Genomic DNA, 15,929 nt, shown 5'->3' on the forward strand with positions numbered 1-15,929 from the left:
TAAGGAGCACATGATTGGAGACTGATTTTCATACACTAGTTTTTTTTTTTTTAAAAAAAGAGGGAAAATAAACAAAAAGTTGCTGCAAGTAGATTTTTGGACAAAACATTTCTGCATATATTTCTAGGATATATTCCTAAAAATGGAATTACTGGAGCCAAATGTATGAACTTTAAGGCACTTGATTTATACTACCAAACTGCTCTCTTGAGAAGGCTGCAGCAATCTGTAATCTCACCAGGGAAACATGACAGTATCTATCTTCTGGCTCAACATTATCAATTGACAATAATGAAAAACAATTAGGGGAGAAATGACAACTCATTCAAACTTAGAGATCTTGGATTACAAACCAAGTTTTTTTTGTTTTTTGTTTTTTTTTGAGACAGAGTCTTACTCTGTCGCCCAGGCTGGAGTGCGGTGGTGTTATCTCAGCTCACTGCAACCTCCACCTCCTGGGTTCAAGGGATTCCTGTGCCTCAGCCTCCCGAGTAGCTGGGATTACAGGTGCCTTTCACCATGCCTAGCTATTTTTTTTGTATTTTCAGTAGAGACAGAGTTTCACCATGTTGGCCAGGGTGGCCTTGAACTCCTGGGCTCAAGTGATCCACCCGCCTCAGCCTCCCAAAGTGCTGGGAATACAGGCATGAGCCACTGCGCCCAGCCCAAGTTCAACTTTTTTTTTTTTTTTTACATTCTGCTTGCTGTTTCTGTTTCTTCTGCTGTGAACACTCTCTGTTCTTGTCCTTTGTCCATTGTTCTGTGGGGGTGTTAACATTGTTTTCTTATTGATCTATAACCACAGATAGTAAGACATTTGTTTGTCATACTTTTTGCAAATGCTTTTCTCATTTGCTATTTGCCTGTTAACTGTACTTAAGATATTTAACACAGAATAGCTCAAAATTTTACAGTCAACTTTACTGACCTTTCTTTGGCTCGTCTTCATGATTTTTATGCTTAGAAAGTCTTTTCCCATCCTGAGGAAAGTTAAATATACAACTGCACTTCCTTTCAGTTTTTTTTTTTTGTTTTTTTTTTTGAGAGTTTACATTTTTTAGATTTAACTCTTTAATCTACACGGAGTTTGTTTTTTGGTGGTGGTTGGGTTATTTTTTTTTTTCATGCTTCTTTTTATAACAGTTTCCAGGTACTTAAACCAAAGCATCCTGCTAGACTTTTCCACAAGATCAACCATGGCATGTGCTCAGGTGCCAGGCACATCAGGCACTCTATTATCTGTTATTGCTAATGCTCACTACAACCTTGTAAGGGAGGCAAGGAAGGTGATGTTATCCACTTTATCATAAGCAAAGGGGGCTGGAGGGAAAATACTTCTCTAAGGCAAAAGGCTATCAGGAGGGCAGGCTAGCATTTGAATGTAGATCGGCCTGGCTCTAAAGCCCTATTCTTTCTACTATACCCTGCTCTCCAAAGTAAGCTCTATTCCTTCTGAGATCCTAATATTTCCTGTCTTGATTATATGGCACCCTGACTATACTGTAGGGGTCATAATCACAAACAGCAGCAAGTAGCATAAGTGAGAGGTGTGGGCTGGGTGCAGCACAGGGAGGAGAGGGAGCCATGCAGAACCAGGGGCCTGCAGACAGGCGGTGGCTGCTCTGCCAATGAGCCGTTTCAGATCACTGTGCCCCCCAGTGCTGCCCCCTCTTCTGGGTTTTCCAGGGAAGCTGACAAGCAGGATTTTTACGTGAAACTTTCTGAGTTATAAATTTTGGCAAATAATTCAGTGTCTTTAAAAACACTGGGCAATTTCAACAAGTCTGAGGGCCAGATTCGGCTCCAGGGCTGCCCAGCTATGCTGCTGATGGGTCCATGACATGACTGCCTTCTTTGATTCCTTTGTCAGTCACCTTAGCTGACTTGTAAGCATCTAAGACCAGTTGTCATCTGATGTGCTTCTTGCATCCCCTTTGCCATTCCATGCAGTAGTGCCTGAGAGACACTTAGGACACAGGTACTACTTCATCTTCAGGTATCATCTTCCTTTACTGAATTAAATCTAGAGGTAGAAACTGTGGGGAAATATCAAATACACGTACAATTTGCTTTTAGTTAGCAACTGATTATAGCATAGGTTCCTCCAAGGTTTCAAGCAATGGGCAGAGTTTTAAATTATAGAGGATTTGTTTACTTTATTATTTTATAGTAATTTGAATAAATCTTAGGGGCCATTATCACTTAAATAATAGTATATCTAGGTCTTTCAAATTAAAATTATACCTGAGTAATTGAGGATGGAGGATGGGAGGGGGGTGAGGATGGAAAACCTACCTATCGGGTACTATGCTTATTATCTGGGTGATGAAATAATCTGTATACCAACCCCCAAGACAAACAAGTTACCTGTGTAACAAACTTGCACATATACCCTAACCTAAAATAAAAATTAAAAAAAAAATTACACCTGAATGAAGCTGTCTGTACACATGAAGGATATCTGTGTACAATGACCAAGTTTGTCCCCTGTACTTTTTTTTTTAAACAACTGGAGTTATTTACTGCATTTCATTTGTGTCTGTCTATCATAAAGAATTGACCAATATGTAAATATGTGATTTGAACCATGGTTGACCTATGAGTCTTGCTACAACATTTTAGAAAACATAGCCTGTTCCATGTGTTAACCAAGGCCCAGGAAAGCCGGTGGGCTTGTCCTTTGTGTAGAGCTGGGAGAGGCCATCCATCTTGTCTCTCAGTGGACAATATACTTTCCTGATAAGGAAGGGAAGCGCCATGGAAATACACCCCAGCTGTTTTATTGCAGTAATTTTTTTTGTGTCTGAAACTGTATTGTTTAATATATTGAGTAAGATTTAAAAAATAAATTTCATGATTTAAAAAAATCATCACATTCTTCATCTCACCCCCAACTCAATCAGAAAAAGTCATTTAAAGCAAAATATGCTTCCAAATTACTGATCTCAGATAACAGTGAGGCATTTGGTTTTCCACATGATTCCTTAGATGAGCGAAATAGAAAAACCTCCATCTTTGTACTAAGAAGATACTTATAAAAATAAAACACAAATGAGCAGAAAGGACAAGGTACAAGCCTGCTACCTGTTTCTCGTTTTCCAGGTTCACAGGAAGCACCTCACACAGTAACTATTATTAATTTCTGCACTGGAGGCATCAGGAAAGCCTTCACGCTACAGGGGGCCCTTTTAAGTCAAGAAGTTGGAGAACAAGCCTTGGGGAGAACAAAGAGAGAACTCAGTAGAATACAGCAACCATACAGGAACAGTGAGAGTCCATGGATCTCTCTGGGCATAGATCATGTATGGATTTGACAATCTGGCTAAGGAGTTTCTCTTTTATCCTTTGTTCCAACAGAAGCAAATTAAGATTTTTCAGGTGGAAAACAAAGTGATGAAAGCAGTGAGCTCAACCTTTAAAGCTCTATGCTCCCTTCTTCTTCTTTTGTTTTTCTGAGACGGAGTCTTGCTCTGTCATCCAGGCTGGAGTGCAGTGGTGCGATCCTGGCTCACTGCAACCTCTGCCTCCAAGGTTCAAGCGATTCTCCTGCCTCAGCCTCCTGAGTAGCTGGGATTACAGGCATGCACCACCATGCCCAGCTAATTTTTTGTATTTTTAGTAGAGATGGGGTTTCACCATGTTGGTCAGGCTGGTCTTGAACTACTGACCTCGTGATCCGCCCACCTTGGCCTCCCAAAGTGCTGGGATTACAGGTGTGAGCCACGGCGCCTGGCTACTCCCTTCTTTATTCTCTTTCTCTGAATGATAACATGCAATTCCACAGTTTTACACACGGTCTTATTATTAGTTTTAATTCGATTCAACATTCAACAAATAGTTGTCTAAGCCATCTTGGGCAAGTGATTTAACACTGAGTCTCAGCCACCTCATCTGTACAATGGAAATAATAATGGCATCAACTATATAAAACTATCGGAGAATTCAATGTAAAGAGGTAGAATAGAGCCAGGCACAGTCAGCACTATACACTTGTTATTTATTATTAGCATTTTACTATTGTGGTTATTCCAAAATTCCCAAATGACATCTCCAGCCAGGCCTGTTGTCTGAACTCCAGACTTACACAGTCGATTGCCTACTTTACATTTGGAGGCCTCAGGCATCTCAGATTTTGCATGTAGAAGGAGGAACTCCTCAAGCAAGGACAAAATCAATGCAGAAATCCTGGCTTCTCTTCCACCTGAGTAAACAGCAACTCCACTCACCACTGCTCAAGTCAGATACCTGGGAGTCTGGACCCTTACCCCCACATCTAACACATTATTGGCAAGTTCTGTTGATTCATCCTCAGAAATATACCTCAAACCCATTAACTTCTCTTCATCCCCAATGCCACCTTAGTCCAAGCTAGCAGTCTCCCACTGCGATGACTACAACCACCTACTCTTTTAGTCTCCTACTCTTGCCTCTTCCCAAATTATTCTTCACACAGCAGCCAGAGTGATCTTCTAAAATAAAAATTCAGAGCTCTAACCGTGAGTTGTAACTATTTATCTCTGTTCATTTGATTATAGTCTAGCTCCTGTAACCCCCATGAGGGCAGGGACTATGTTTGTCATGTTCACTGCTATATCCCCAGAGATGGGCATAGTATAATACCTGACACATAGTAGGGGTTTAATTAATATTTGGAGAGGGGAGGAGAGAAGACAGTGAGAGAGAGGCAGGAAAGAACTGTTCCTGGAAATAATACCTGACATCTGGGTAATGGATAGAAGAGAGGGAGCAAAGATTGGAATTAAGGACATCAGGGTGAAAAAAAAAAAGTCATTTTAGTACTGTAAATATGGGGTAAAAAGTGCCTGGGATAAAGATGGTTGCTATAAGAGAGATGGATTCTTTAGATAGTTCGAGAAAGAATTCAGATAACTTGGGACTTGATAATATATGAGAAACAAGGGAACAAGGAAGAGCTGAAAATAACTTACGGTGTTATCCTGACCAAGAGAATGGTTAGGTTAACACGAACATAAATGAGCTTACCAGCAAATGTGCAGTTTTTCTGAGAGAACGATATGAATCTGATTTTATCATCACAGGGTGGAAGCCACATGTGCTGTTATTAAGTGGAAATGTCTCATGTACACGTGGAAAGTGATGACTGGAACTTCAGATGAAAGCTGGAGATCAGAGATTCAGAAATCACCCCACCAAAGAAAGAACCGTTAAAGCTATAAGAACTAAGGAAATCCTATTTACTTGCTTATTCAATCAGCAAATATAGTACTAAATGCTATGAATGTAATGATAAATAAGACAGAAAGGGACCTTGACCACATGGTATTTACAATCTACTGCCAGTTCATAATCTCCTAAAATATAATGTAGAGAACAATAACAGAATCAAAGATAATTTTGAACCTCTATATTTAAGGGGTTGAATGTAAAAGAAACAGCCTTAACGGAGGCAGAAAAATAGCATTGAGAAAAGTTCGGGAATTCTAAAACAAGACAGTATTTCAGAGGAAGAAAACGCAAGTAATATATGGGCAAGTTTCACACACGGTGATGATGCATCCTGGTGACCAATATTACAAGGAAGAGACATGGTGACTGATGACAGGCCGGTGGACTTGATTTGAGGTCAATGGTTTGAGGATAACTTCAGCAGAGTGGTGGGATGGAGCCAAAGAGCAGGTGTGTCAAGAATGAGTTAAGCTTTGAGAAAGGGGAGACTCCACATGCAGACAACTCATTCCTGAATCTGTGCTTCGAAAACAAGAAAAAGCCCAAGATGTCAGGATATCTGCAGGGTCAAGCAAAGTGTGTTTTCACGATGGTAAGAGACAAAAGAGATTTCTCTAGCCCGCTGGTCTAAGGATCAGAGGGTGGAGGTGCTTGATAAGGACAGTCATGGCATGTTTTGTAGACTGAAATGATATTTGAAAATGAAATGCTAGCCTGTGTTACAGCTACTTACCTGCTGAGGACCAAATGTACATTTATTTGCCCTACTGTCCAACTTATAGCTATGCCAGTTATGTCCTCTTTTTTTCCTTATCATTTATTTTCAGCTTGTTTTCCCAAATTGTGGTGTTGCCTTGCCCTTGAGAATCCAGCTGAGGTCTAGACTGTTTCGTGGCTCATCTAAGCTTGCAGCTATAGTTGGGCTGCAAAGTTGTTCCTCTAGTGCTGATACAAGAACATAGCTGGACCTTTTGTTCATAGTGGTAAAATATTTTTAAAATCTGACATAAACACAACATATTAATTACAGAAATGATGGAGAGAGAATAAAGCTGGGACCCCACAAAGTCATCTTTGCAGTTATTCTGCTGACTCAAACCACACTTTAACTGATGACATCCTAGCATCGATCAGAAATACATTACTTTAAAAACAAGCTGTTTCTGAAATAAGATCTGCTAAAGTAAGAAGCCAGCTAGAAAAACACAGATTTTAAGTCACTGAGGTTATTGGTTCAAAACAGTTTTAAACTCACTCGCCACATACAAATCTTTGAGCTTTTCTAAAACTCTTTCCTGATTTTTGGCATTTATTTGGCTTGGAAAGTTCTGGCGAGGCAAATGAGAAAGGTAAGCAGAAAGGACTGGTGCAATGAATCATCCTATACCAGGCACACCCAGTGATATTAAAAGCTCAATGACATGGGACCTCACCAATGTCTCACTAACTTAAGAGCATTTGGGAGGCCTGGGAAATTGTTGGCTGCGGCAGAGGCTCTCTCAGCAGGCATCGAAAGCACAGCACTGTAGCCCAAACTACCAGGCAGACTACTGCCTTTCCTTCCGGACTGCACACATTGAAATGTCAATGAAATTGAATTAAATATCTGCTGACAGGGTTTACTGTTCAGACTTATTGTCGCAATAGTACTAGGGATAGGGTGGGGGTGAGAAGTTACTGAATTTGGGCAAAAACAAACCTGGTTTTACACTCACAGTTGTAGCTGTTCCAGCTACACTGAATGTGCATGTGAAATCAGAAGAGATCATGTGATGAAGATTCCATTCTTGGCAATATAATATTTCCAAAAAAATGTAACTTAAAAGAACTGCTATCTTGAAAGAGCTTCTATCTCAGGCCCTAGCACCAGAAACAAACGCCCTTCATCCTCTGAAAGCATATGAGAACACATTCCGCCATACCTCACCTCCAGCTGAGCCCAGTCACTAGCAGAAGTGCAAGCCTCTCCAGCCATCTGTTAATACCAGAACACTCATTCCCAAACTATTCCTGGACATAATCTGATCAGACACAATCCCCCGGAACTCCTTCCCTCCTGAACCCTTCCACTGTGTCCTCTGGAATTCCCATTCAAAGATGAGCAAACTCACCTATATCTTCAATCTCAATGAGCTCTGAAGGTTCTCTCTGCTTCCTCATCCTAATTGAAACCTGGCTATCTCTGGAAGACTGCAAATTCCCTGAAACCCTCTCACGTGGAAGGTGATCATGCCTCTCAACCCAGTGGCTCACAGAGCCAGGTGACAGAGTATTCTCCTTACTCCTCAATAACACTTTCAGATCATGATTCTGCAGCAGAGAATAAAAATCCCTGTTCTTCTGAGTTCATGCCATTGAATCGTCCCTTTTTCTCCTTCTCTACCTTGGTCCCAAGGTATATACAAAATCTAACAATGTCCTAATTGGCCTCCTTGTTTCTTTCTAGTCCAGGATCCATGCAGCAGCAATAGTGACCTTTTAAAATTGCCAATCAGACCGTGTCACTCTTCTGCTTAATACACCTCACTGGCTCCCTGATGGACATAAAACAAAATCTGCTCCTTCCTGAGGCTCATGAGTCTCTGCATGCCCTGGTGCCTGCCCACTCTCCCAGTCTTACCACCTATGACACGCCTCAAGCTGGCTCGCTCTGCTCAGGGCAGGGCCTCCTTTTTCTTCCTTCAACACACTTTGCTCTTCTCTGCCTCATTGAGGCAGCCATCCTCCATGAAAATGTGACTTGTGAAGGATGAAAAAAATCACCAGATGGCTTAGGAATAGTCCTTAAGAGTATGGCAAGGGGAGAAAAACCTCTACCACTGGGGCAAAGTTTAAAATAGTCAGATTTGTAATGAATCACTTAGTTTTACAAGGAAACACAAGTTTGTCCTACTAAAACTAAAAGTGCTGTCACTAGTTATACAAAACTGGGAGGCTTGTTGCAAAAATCAATTATTCCTAGTGGAAGTCAGGGCATGGATTCTAGCTTAAGACAAGGCTCCAAGGAAGCAAATGAGGACTCTAACTCCTAAAGGATCTCAAGTCTGAAGATAATTCAAGTCTTACCAGGACTACCGATCTTTATCTGCCTACACACACACACACACACACACACATACACACACACTCTCTCTCTCTCTCTCTCTCTCTCTTTTTCTACTCACCCTCACACTCTCCAAACCATTACATGGTCCTAGAGATGGGAGCTCAAAAACTCAATCACCATTTATGATCCACAGGCCACCTTACCCTCCCCTGAGGCTTCCCTATACTCTTTCAATGAATGCCATTTCACAGACCAAGGGTACCTTTGAGCTTAGTTTCACTGCTATTTCCTTTTTCAGTTTCCGTATCTGAAAAGTCACCATAGCATCTACCATTTACAAAGGCTTAAAAATTCACTGATTACTACAGTAACTTTTGTAGGAAAACTTGTTATCTCCATGAAGTAGCTACCAATTATTATTCCCATTTTTTAAAAAAGGAGTAAGTATAAATGAGACAGTTGAGTGCTTTTTGCCAACATCAGGGATAGAAACAGGAAATACAACCCAATTTATTATTATTATTATTATTATTATACTTTATGTTCTAGGGTACATGTGCATAACGTGCAGGTTTGTTATATATGTATACTTGTGCCATGTTGGTGTGCTGCACCCATCAACTCGTCAGCACCCATCAACTCGTCATTTACATCAGGTATAACTCCCAATGCAATCCCTCCCCCGTCCCCCCTCCCCATGATAGGCCCCGGTGTGTGATGTTCCCCTTCCCGAGTCCAAGTGATCTCATTGTTCAGTTCCCACCTATGAGTGAGAACATGTGGTGTTTGGTTTTCTGTTCTTGCAATAGTTTGCTGAGAATGATGGTTTCCAGCTGCATCCATGTCCCTACAAAGGACACAAACTCATCCTTTTTTATGGCTGTATAGTATTCCATGGTGTATATGTGCCACATTTTCTTAATCCACTCTGTCACTGATGGACATTTGGGTTGATTCCAAGTCTTTGCTATTGTGAATAGTGCCGCAATAAACATACGTGTGCATGTGTCTTTATAGCAGCATGATTTATAATCCTTTGGGTATATACCCAGTAATGGGATGGCTGGGTCATATGGTACATCTAGTTCAAGATCCTTGAGGAATCGCCATACTGTTTTCCATAATGACAACCCAATTTTTAAAATTTCATTAGTATGTGTTTTTAAATGATCATGGCTATCAACAATTTATTTCAAGTATTTCTTTTTATGACTTATTTACTTGTATTTATTTTATTTACTATAAAAACAATAGAGATGAGGTCTCACTATGTTACCCAGGCTAGTCTCAAACTCCTGAGCTCAAGTGATCCTCCCATCTCGGCCTTCCAAAGTGCTAGGATTGCAGGTGAGAGCCACCATGCCCAGCCTCAAGTATTTCTGATAATCTCTTAGAGTAGGTGCTACAATCAGCAGATGGATTAACAGGAAGGATAGATGACTGGAATAGCAGCAACGAGGCTGCTGGCTAAGCTGTGGGTTGTTTCCACTCTATGAAATCCTGCATAGTACTAGCTTATCTAATTTCCAAATTTACATTATTTAGTATCACATTATTTTGGATTCGAATATCTTCATTTTTTCTAAAGTCTTACAAAAAATAGCAGTATTTATGACTTGACTGACCTTTTTATACTCCACTCTTCCCTGTAGTGTATAAAAAACCCACAACAATTAGCAAGGGAAGCACTACGACCTCCAATTCATTGGGTGCTCTCATAGTCTCTACCGTTAGACTTGGTTTTACAACCATCTCTCCTGGCAATACAAACAGGATTCACATTCTTCACTAGGGCTAAAGACAGGAGTGGTTAGAGGGCTCAACTTGCCACAGCTCAGTCACCTTGAGGAGAATAGGAGCCCCTTGCCACAGCTCAATCACCTTGAGGAGAATAGGAGCCCCCTGCCACAGCTCAATCACCTTGAGGAGAATAGAAGCCCCTAACATTTGCAGAATTCAGCTGATGAAGGATACAGTTTATCCAGAGGTAATTTGCTACAAAAACAAGGCTTTTGGCATCTAAACCTCCAGTGCATCACAAACTTCCTGCTATTATCTAATAACACCCCCCAGCCATCACTGTTTCCATGGTAACCGACAGAGAAATAGCAGCCTGCCAAATGGCTTTTGTAGTTCCTTTTCCAGCTTGTTTTCTTCAGTATAGAATTAAAACTAGCTGGGAAAAGAACCAGACTAATCCTTGCAAACAGGAACACAATGTAGTTTGAAAAGTACAACTGGGTTTGGGACAAGAAGTATAGAAAACCTTTAATAAAGTCAGCCTGATAGAATAAAAAAGGTCTATTGAAGTATACTTGATAAGCTTTATGACAGTCTTAAGACAATATAGCCTGACATCAGCCAGAATATAGATAAGGTGCCCTTCACTTAGTCTTTGATTTGAACTAAACAAAAAAAGGAATCGGAATGAACGTAAAAGCAAGCTTAAACAAGTCTACTATGCCCCTGAGGAATGACAGTAATATCATTAAAGGAAAGGGTAATTTACTCTAAAATCAAAATGAATGAGCAGTAGTTGGCAGACTTGGACTACAGGACAGTGGAAAAAAAAAAAAAAAACCAGCACCTTGGAGGAGTGAAATGTTTAATCCAAGGGATGATGTCTACATGAAGCTGACTGAGCTGATGCATGAATCAGAGGGCACTGGTGCTTATGAAACAAAGACCTCCTTACTGTCTCAGCACAGGGCGAAATTGTTACGAATACAGTGTGTGGAACTGGAGCAGCTTTCAGCAGATCAGCAGTTAACGGAGATCTGCTCAAGGTGCCAGACTACAAAATAAACAGCTGCTGCAAGGGTGGAGGAGTTTGAATTTTTAAAAAATCAAGACTATTTCTCTTTGAAAGTGGCCCCAAACAAATGCTTTTCTGTCTCAAAACTGCACACTTGAACAAAGTGCAGGAAATCTCATGACTCTTCCATGTCCGCCTGAGATGAGAAACTGTGACTCAAGTCAAACAGGCATTAACTTCTCCTCCGAGGGGTCAAAGCTAATAGGAGGTTGAAAGATTCCCTCCCACAACCTCTAATAAACCCTGAATGTCTCGGTGACAGACATGAAAATTACAATCTGTAGTAGTACACCGAGATAGGTCTCTAAGAGTTACAGGAAGTCAGACTCCTACAAATCCCACACAGAAGACTAACCTAATTTGTACTTTTTAAATTATGCTTTACCTTGGGCTGTATGAATCATGAGTCATGTTCTCATCGCCTGAGTTTATAAAGAAAAGTAGACAAAAATTTGCAATAATCACTTTCTTTCAATCCTTTGGAAAAAAGGATTATTTATAAGATAAAGATGAGGCACTCTAAGATATATTTCCAAGGCCGTCAACTCAAAGAAAGGGTTCTGCACTTCGAGTTTAGCTACATTTGTACAGCTCCAGGTTTTTGGAAATCTGTTAGTGAGACCTGAAGGAATCTTCAAAAGTTTAAACTTGTATCCTGTTTACACAAAAATGGAATTTACAGGTTCTGGGGGAAAAAGGTCACTTTTTACTCACGTGTGATTATAATTTCAAACATATTAATATTCAATTTCCCAATGTTAAACAAAAGCCAGAACTGAGATGATATACAAAATTTGCATGAAATTCAATCATAGTTCAGACTAGGCCAGAAGCCAAAACTTACTACAGTCAACAACCTGAAGTACCAACATGTTTATATTTCTTCCCAAATCCCTTTCCTCAGCCAACTTTGTAAAAATCTCAGGCAAATTTTCTTACTTATTGGATCAGTATTTTAATCAAATCAGCTACCATCGTCATAGTGCAGATTCCCTTGCCACTGGCAGACCATTACACGGACGTTACCACTTCTGAGTATTTCATGGCCTGTATTCTCATTCATGTTCATCAAAATAAACTCCAAGAAGGCTGAGCAGAACAGAAAGCTACAGCATGGGGCACGGCAGGATAAGGTTCCGTTCCAAATGGTTGCCCACAGAAACAATGTATGCGGTAGTTATGCTCTCCATCTACTTGTTACCCTATAACATAACTGATGTGTACTACCAGGAAATAGCTCTTGATCACCATGTGTCATATCTTTATGTGAGAAAATGAAGAAATTCAGCTCACTGGAGGGGAGAAGAAATGGGATATTTCTGGGCACCAGAATATTGTGAATGTGTAATATTTGGAAATTGCTTGTATATAAAATGATTTATCCAAAAAGCATACTTAGGGAATTCTTAAGCTCCAAATCTATAAATAGGCCCAAATTTTTAAAAAGGGTGGTGGTGGTGGTGAATGTATATGTGTAAAGAAACAGTAACAGAATACTTAAATACAGAGCAACAAAGAAAGTAAGTGTGAAAAACTAAAAACCACTATTATACCAAAGGCTATATATACTATAGCTTATTTGCCAATCCGGCGGCTAGAAGAATGACTCTAGGAGGAAGGTGCAGTACTAGCATATGCTAGATGAGCTCCAGGAGGAGACAGATGATTTCATCTTACTCATTCACTGCTACAACCCCAGGTCCCAGTACCACTCCTGGCAACAAGCTGAGGTTCCATACATCCAGCTTCAGAAGAGGGTCTGAACTTAAATAATGAGACATACAGTGTTTCTCTACTATTTATGTAACAGGAGTCTTACTAAGGGCAGGATGAATTTTTCACACATGTGAACTTGGTATTTAACTGAGTGGAAGCTGTGTACAGAAGTATAATCATATCTAAAACGAATATAGCAAAAGTTGGTTTGTCTGATTCTCAAGTGGTACTCCTTAGTACATGAGAAGGCTGCTTGCCAATGAAACCGAAGGCTTAGGGAGCAAGTTCAGTTGAAAAAACACTGGCAACTACCAATCCCCTAACAAAGATCAAACTTTTTATGTAAACATAACGAAAGAAAACCTAATCAATGGAAATTATACCTACAAAAGGTGCTTAATGGCATATATGCAAAATTACCCAATATGCTTTAAAAATACCATGCATGGAAACCCAATACACACCAGGAAAACACTCAGTCTGTTAACTGTATTCTTATGGAAGTATATCTGACGAAGAACTGACACGAGTGCTAATAATGATGTGCTCTGGCTTAGGTCTATTCAAAACTCAGCCTGGGCCAGGTGCAGTGGCTCATGCCTGTAATCCCAGCACTCTGGGAGGCAGAGGTGGGCGAATCACCTGAGGTCAAGAGTTTGAGAACAGCCTGGCCAACATGGTGAAACCTCATTTCTACTAAACATACAAAAATTAGTTGGGGGTCCTGGCACGCACCTGTAACCCCAGCTACTCGGGAGGCTAAGGCAAGAGAATCGCTTGAACCGGGGAGGCAGAGATTGCAGTGAGCTGAGATCGTGCCACTTGCACTGCAGCCTGGGCGACAGAGTGAAACTCCGTCTCTAAAAAACAAACAAAAAAACAGCCTGTGGGTTGGCCTTCCACACTGACTGGGTCTGGCTTAATATTATAAGCTGAATGATCAGGAATGCTGGTTAGGAAGAGACACAAATCCTGAAAATAAAATAATTTGTTCTTTTCTTGGCGTTACTATCTTTCTTAGATCTAAGGTGCAACACTTTTGATTTTTTTAAAAAAATTAATAACCCTAGTATTCCTCAAATGTCACACAATCAAGGTAAGAGCTGGGGTGGAAGCTGAAGTTATTATATAGTTATTAATTTTTTGGTCACTGTTTTTCTACCTGAATGTGGACAGATCACCATCTCTGATAATCTGGCTTCAGTTTCCTCTCTCTGAAAGAGTTACAGATTCACATGTATTTCAGGAGAAGGCTAAGAAGGAACAAAGATACATGTAATGCTCCCTTACAGAAAAGTGGCCGTATTACCATGAAAAACACTTAAAACAAAGGCTTCTTCAGGGACGTCTTCCTTAGCTTCCTTCCTCTTCCTTAGCCTCCCACTAGCTTGAGTCATCCTTCTAAGGCTTTCCTTCACAGCATTGATCACAACTGCAATAATCTGAGTAATTAGGAATATTTACCTACCCCAACCAGACTGTATCTCCAGGAGGACAGGGAGTTTATCATCAATGAAATGAGCCCCCAGCACCTAGCATAAGGCTGTCAATTCTTGTTGCATATGTAAATAAATGAAGGAGCACTTTGGAAGTCAAAAGTTAACCATGGGGACGTAATCACTTGAAAATGTTTCATCAACAAAATGTGTATTCCCATGCTCGAAACCTGAAAGTAGAAGCTTTTAGGGGTTCTCCTTTTTTCACAGACTAGTAAGAGGCAGGAAGAGCGTAAGAAGAAGAGAATACTCACTGGTGGTGGCTTCTTTCTCATCTCAAATATGCGTGTGGCACCAAAACTGAGTGAAGCAATAGTAGGGCACCTCCCTAGTGAGGGTTCATCATCACTGTGCCAGTCCACACTGTCCTTCTCATTGCGGTAAAGATTGCAGAGTAAGGAGTTGAAGGTGTGGCCGGTGTTCTCTTCAATGCGGTTCTTTAGTGTGCGCAGCACAGGATGCCACTGCGGTCCACAGACCAAGAAAAGGGCAGAGACAGTCGCATAGCACACAAAATGGCAGCCGCGTGGAAAAACAGAAAGAAAGGGCAAAATCAGCCAAGTTATAACCAGGGCATGAAATAAGCAAATCAGTTGGAATGCAATAAACAGAAGGCAAGAAAAGTAGTTTAATTCCCTCCCATCGTTTCTATTTTGAAGCAAGTTGATCTCTGCAATGTTACAAAAGTACTAAATTTAGTACAGCAATATCATGAGGACCAGAATCTATCTATCCATCTCATCCTTTCCATGTGAAACACATGGCCTTTGCAAAAAAGCAAGTATCAGTATCTTCAGGGCAGCGACCTTGGTAAGTCATTAAGGTGGTAAGTGGAGCAGCAAAGCTGATATGTCACTAGGTAGTCAGCAGACCCAGACTAAAGCCTGAAGACTGGAAAAACTTTCCTGCTGGGTGGCCCTCTGTTCATTCTATTCCTGTTTTATCTTGATTGGGAGAATCGCTTTTTAAAAATGATCTTTAATATTTCCAGAGTGGCTAATTTCCTAAAAACATAACCGAAGAGTAAAAACATTCTTTTCTAGAAAATGAGAATCGTGATAGGCTCTTGACAAGTGTACGAGACATCAACTACAGAAGACAAACAGGTTCCATAGACCTGCCTCCAGGGCACTGGCTTCACTGATGTAATTCATATTTGGAACTGTCTTGCCACGTATACTACAGGAAGCAATGACCCCTGACCTTAGATTGTACTTGGGAGCTACAAACAACATAGCTTATATTGGTTCTTGCTAGAATGCTGTCTTTTCTCCCAGAAATCTCGAGGACTTTACAAAGCTTCCTTTAGAACAGTGGTTCTCAAACTTTACATGAGAAATTATTGAGGAACCCAAATAACTTTTGTTTATATGGGTTATGGCCATCAGTTTTTATGATATTTAAAATTAAAACTGAAAAAATTTTCAACTACTGGTTAATTCATTTAAAATGCAATGACAGGCCAGGCACCATGGCTCACGCCTGTAATCCCAGCACTTTGGGAGGCCAAGGCGGGTGGATCACGAGGTCAGGAGTTAAAGACCAGCCTGGCCAACATGGTGAAACCCTGTTTCTACTAAAAATACAAAAATCAGCTGGGCGTGGTGGCATGCGCCCGTAGTCCCAGCTACTCAGGAGGCTGAGGCAG

At 40.7% G+C, this 15,929-nt stretch overlaps 1 protein-coding gene across 14 annotated transcripts in view; it reads right to left on the minus strand.

The window, feature by feature from the left end:
• The window catches only part of ALKBH3 (alkB homolog 3, alpha-ketoglutarate dependent dioxygenase), a 42,038-nt gene that overhangs the window by 5,952 nt on the left and 20,157 nt on the right, over positions 1 to 15,929 (minus strand). For 9 of the 14 annotated variants that reach the window (XM_074013906.1, XM_015434888.4, XM_074013899.1 and 6 more), the window contains one exon: positions 14,536 to 14,745. The exons of the other annotated variants lie outside the window; for them this stretch is intronic. In XM_074013906.1, the coding sequence (XP_073870007.1) occupies positions 14,536 to 14,745 (210 nt within the window). The remainder of the gene's footprint in view (positions 1 to 14,535; positions 14,746 to 15,929) is intronic. 14 annotated transcript variants of the gene reach the window in all.

This window comes from Macaca fascicularis, chromosome 14 (genome assembly GCF_037993035.2).
Source record: "Macaca fascicularis isolate 582-1 chromosome 14, T2T-MFA8v1.1".
Lineage (NCBI taxonomy): Eukaryota > Metazoa > Chordata > Mammalia > Primates > Cercopithecidae > Macaca > Macaca fascicularis.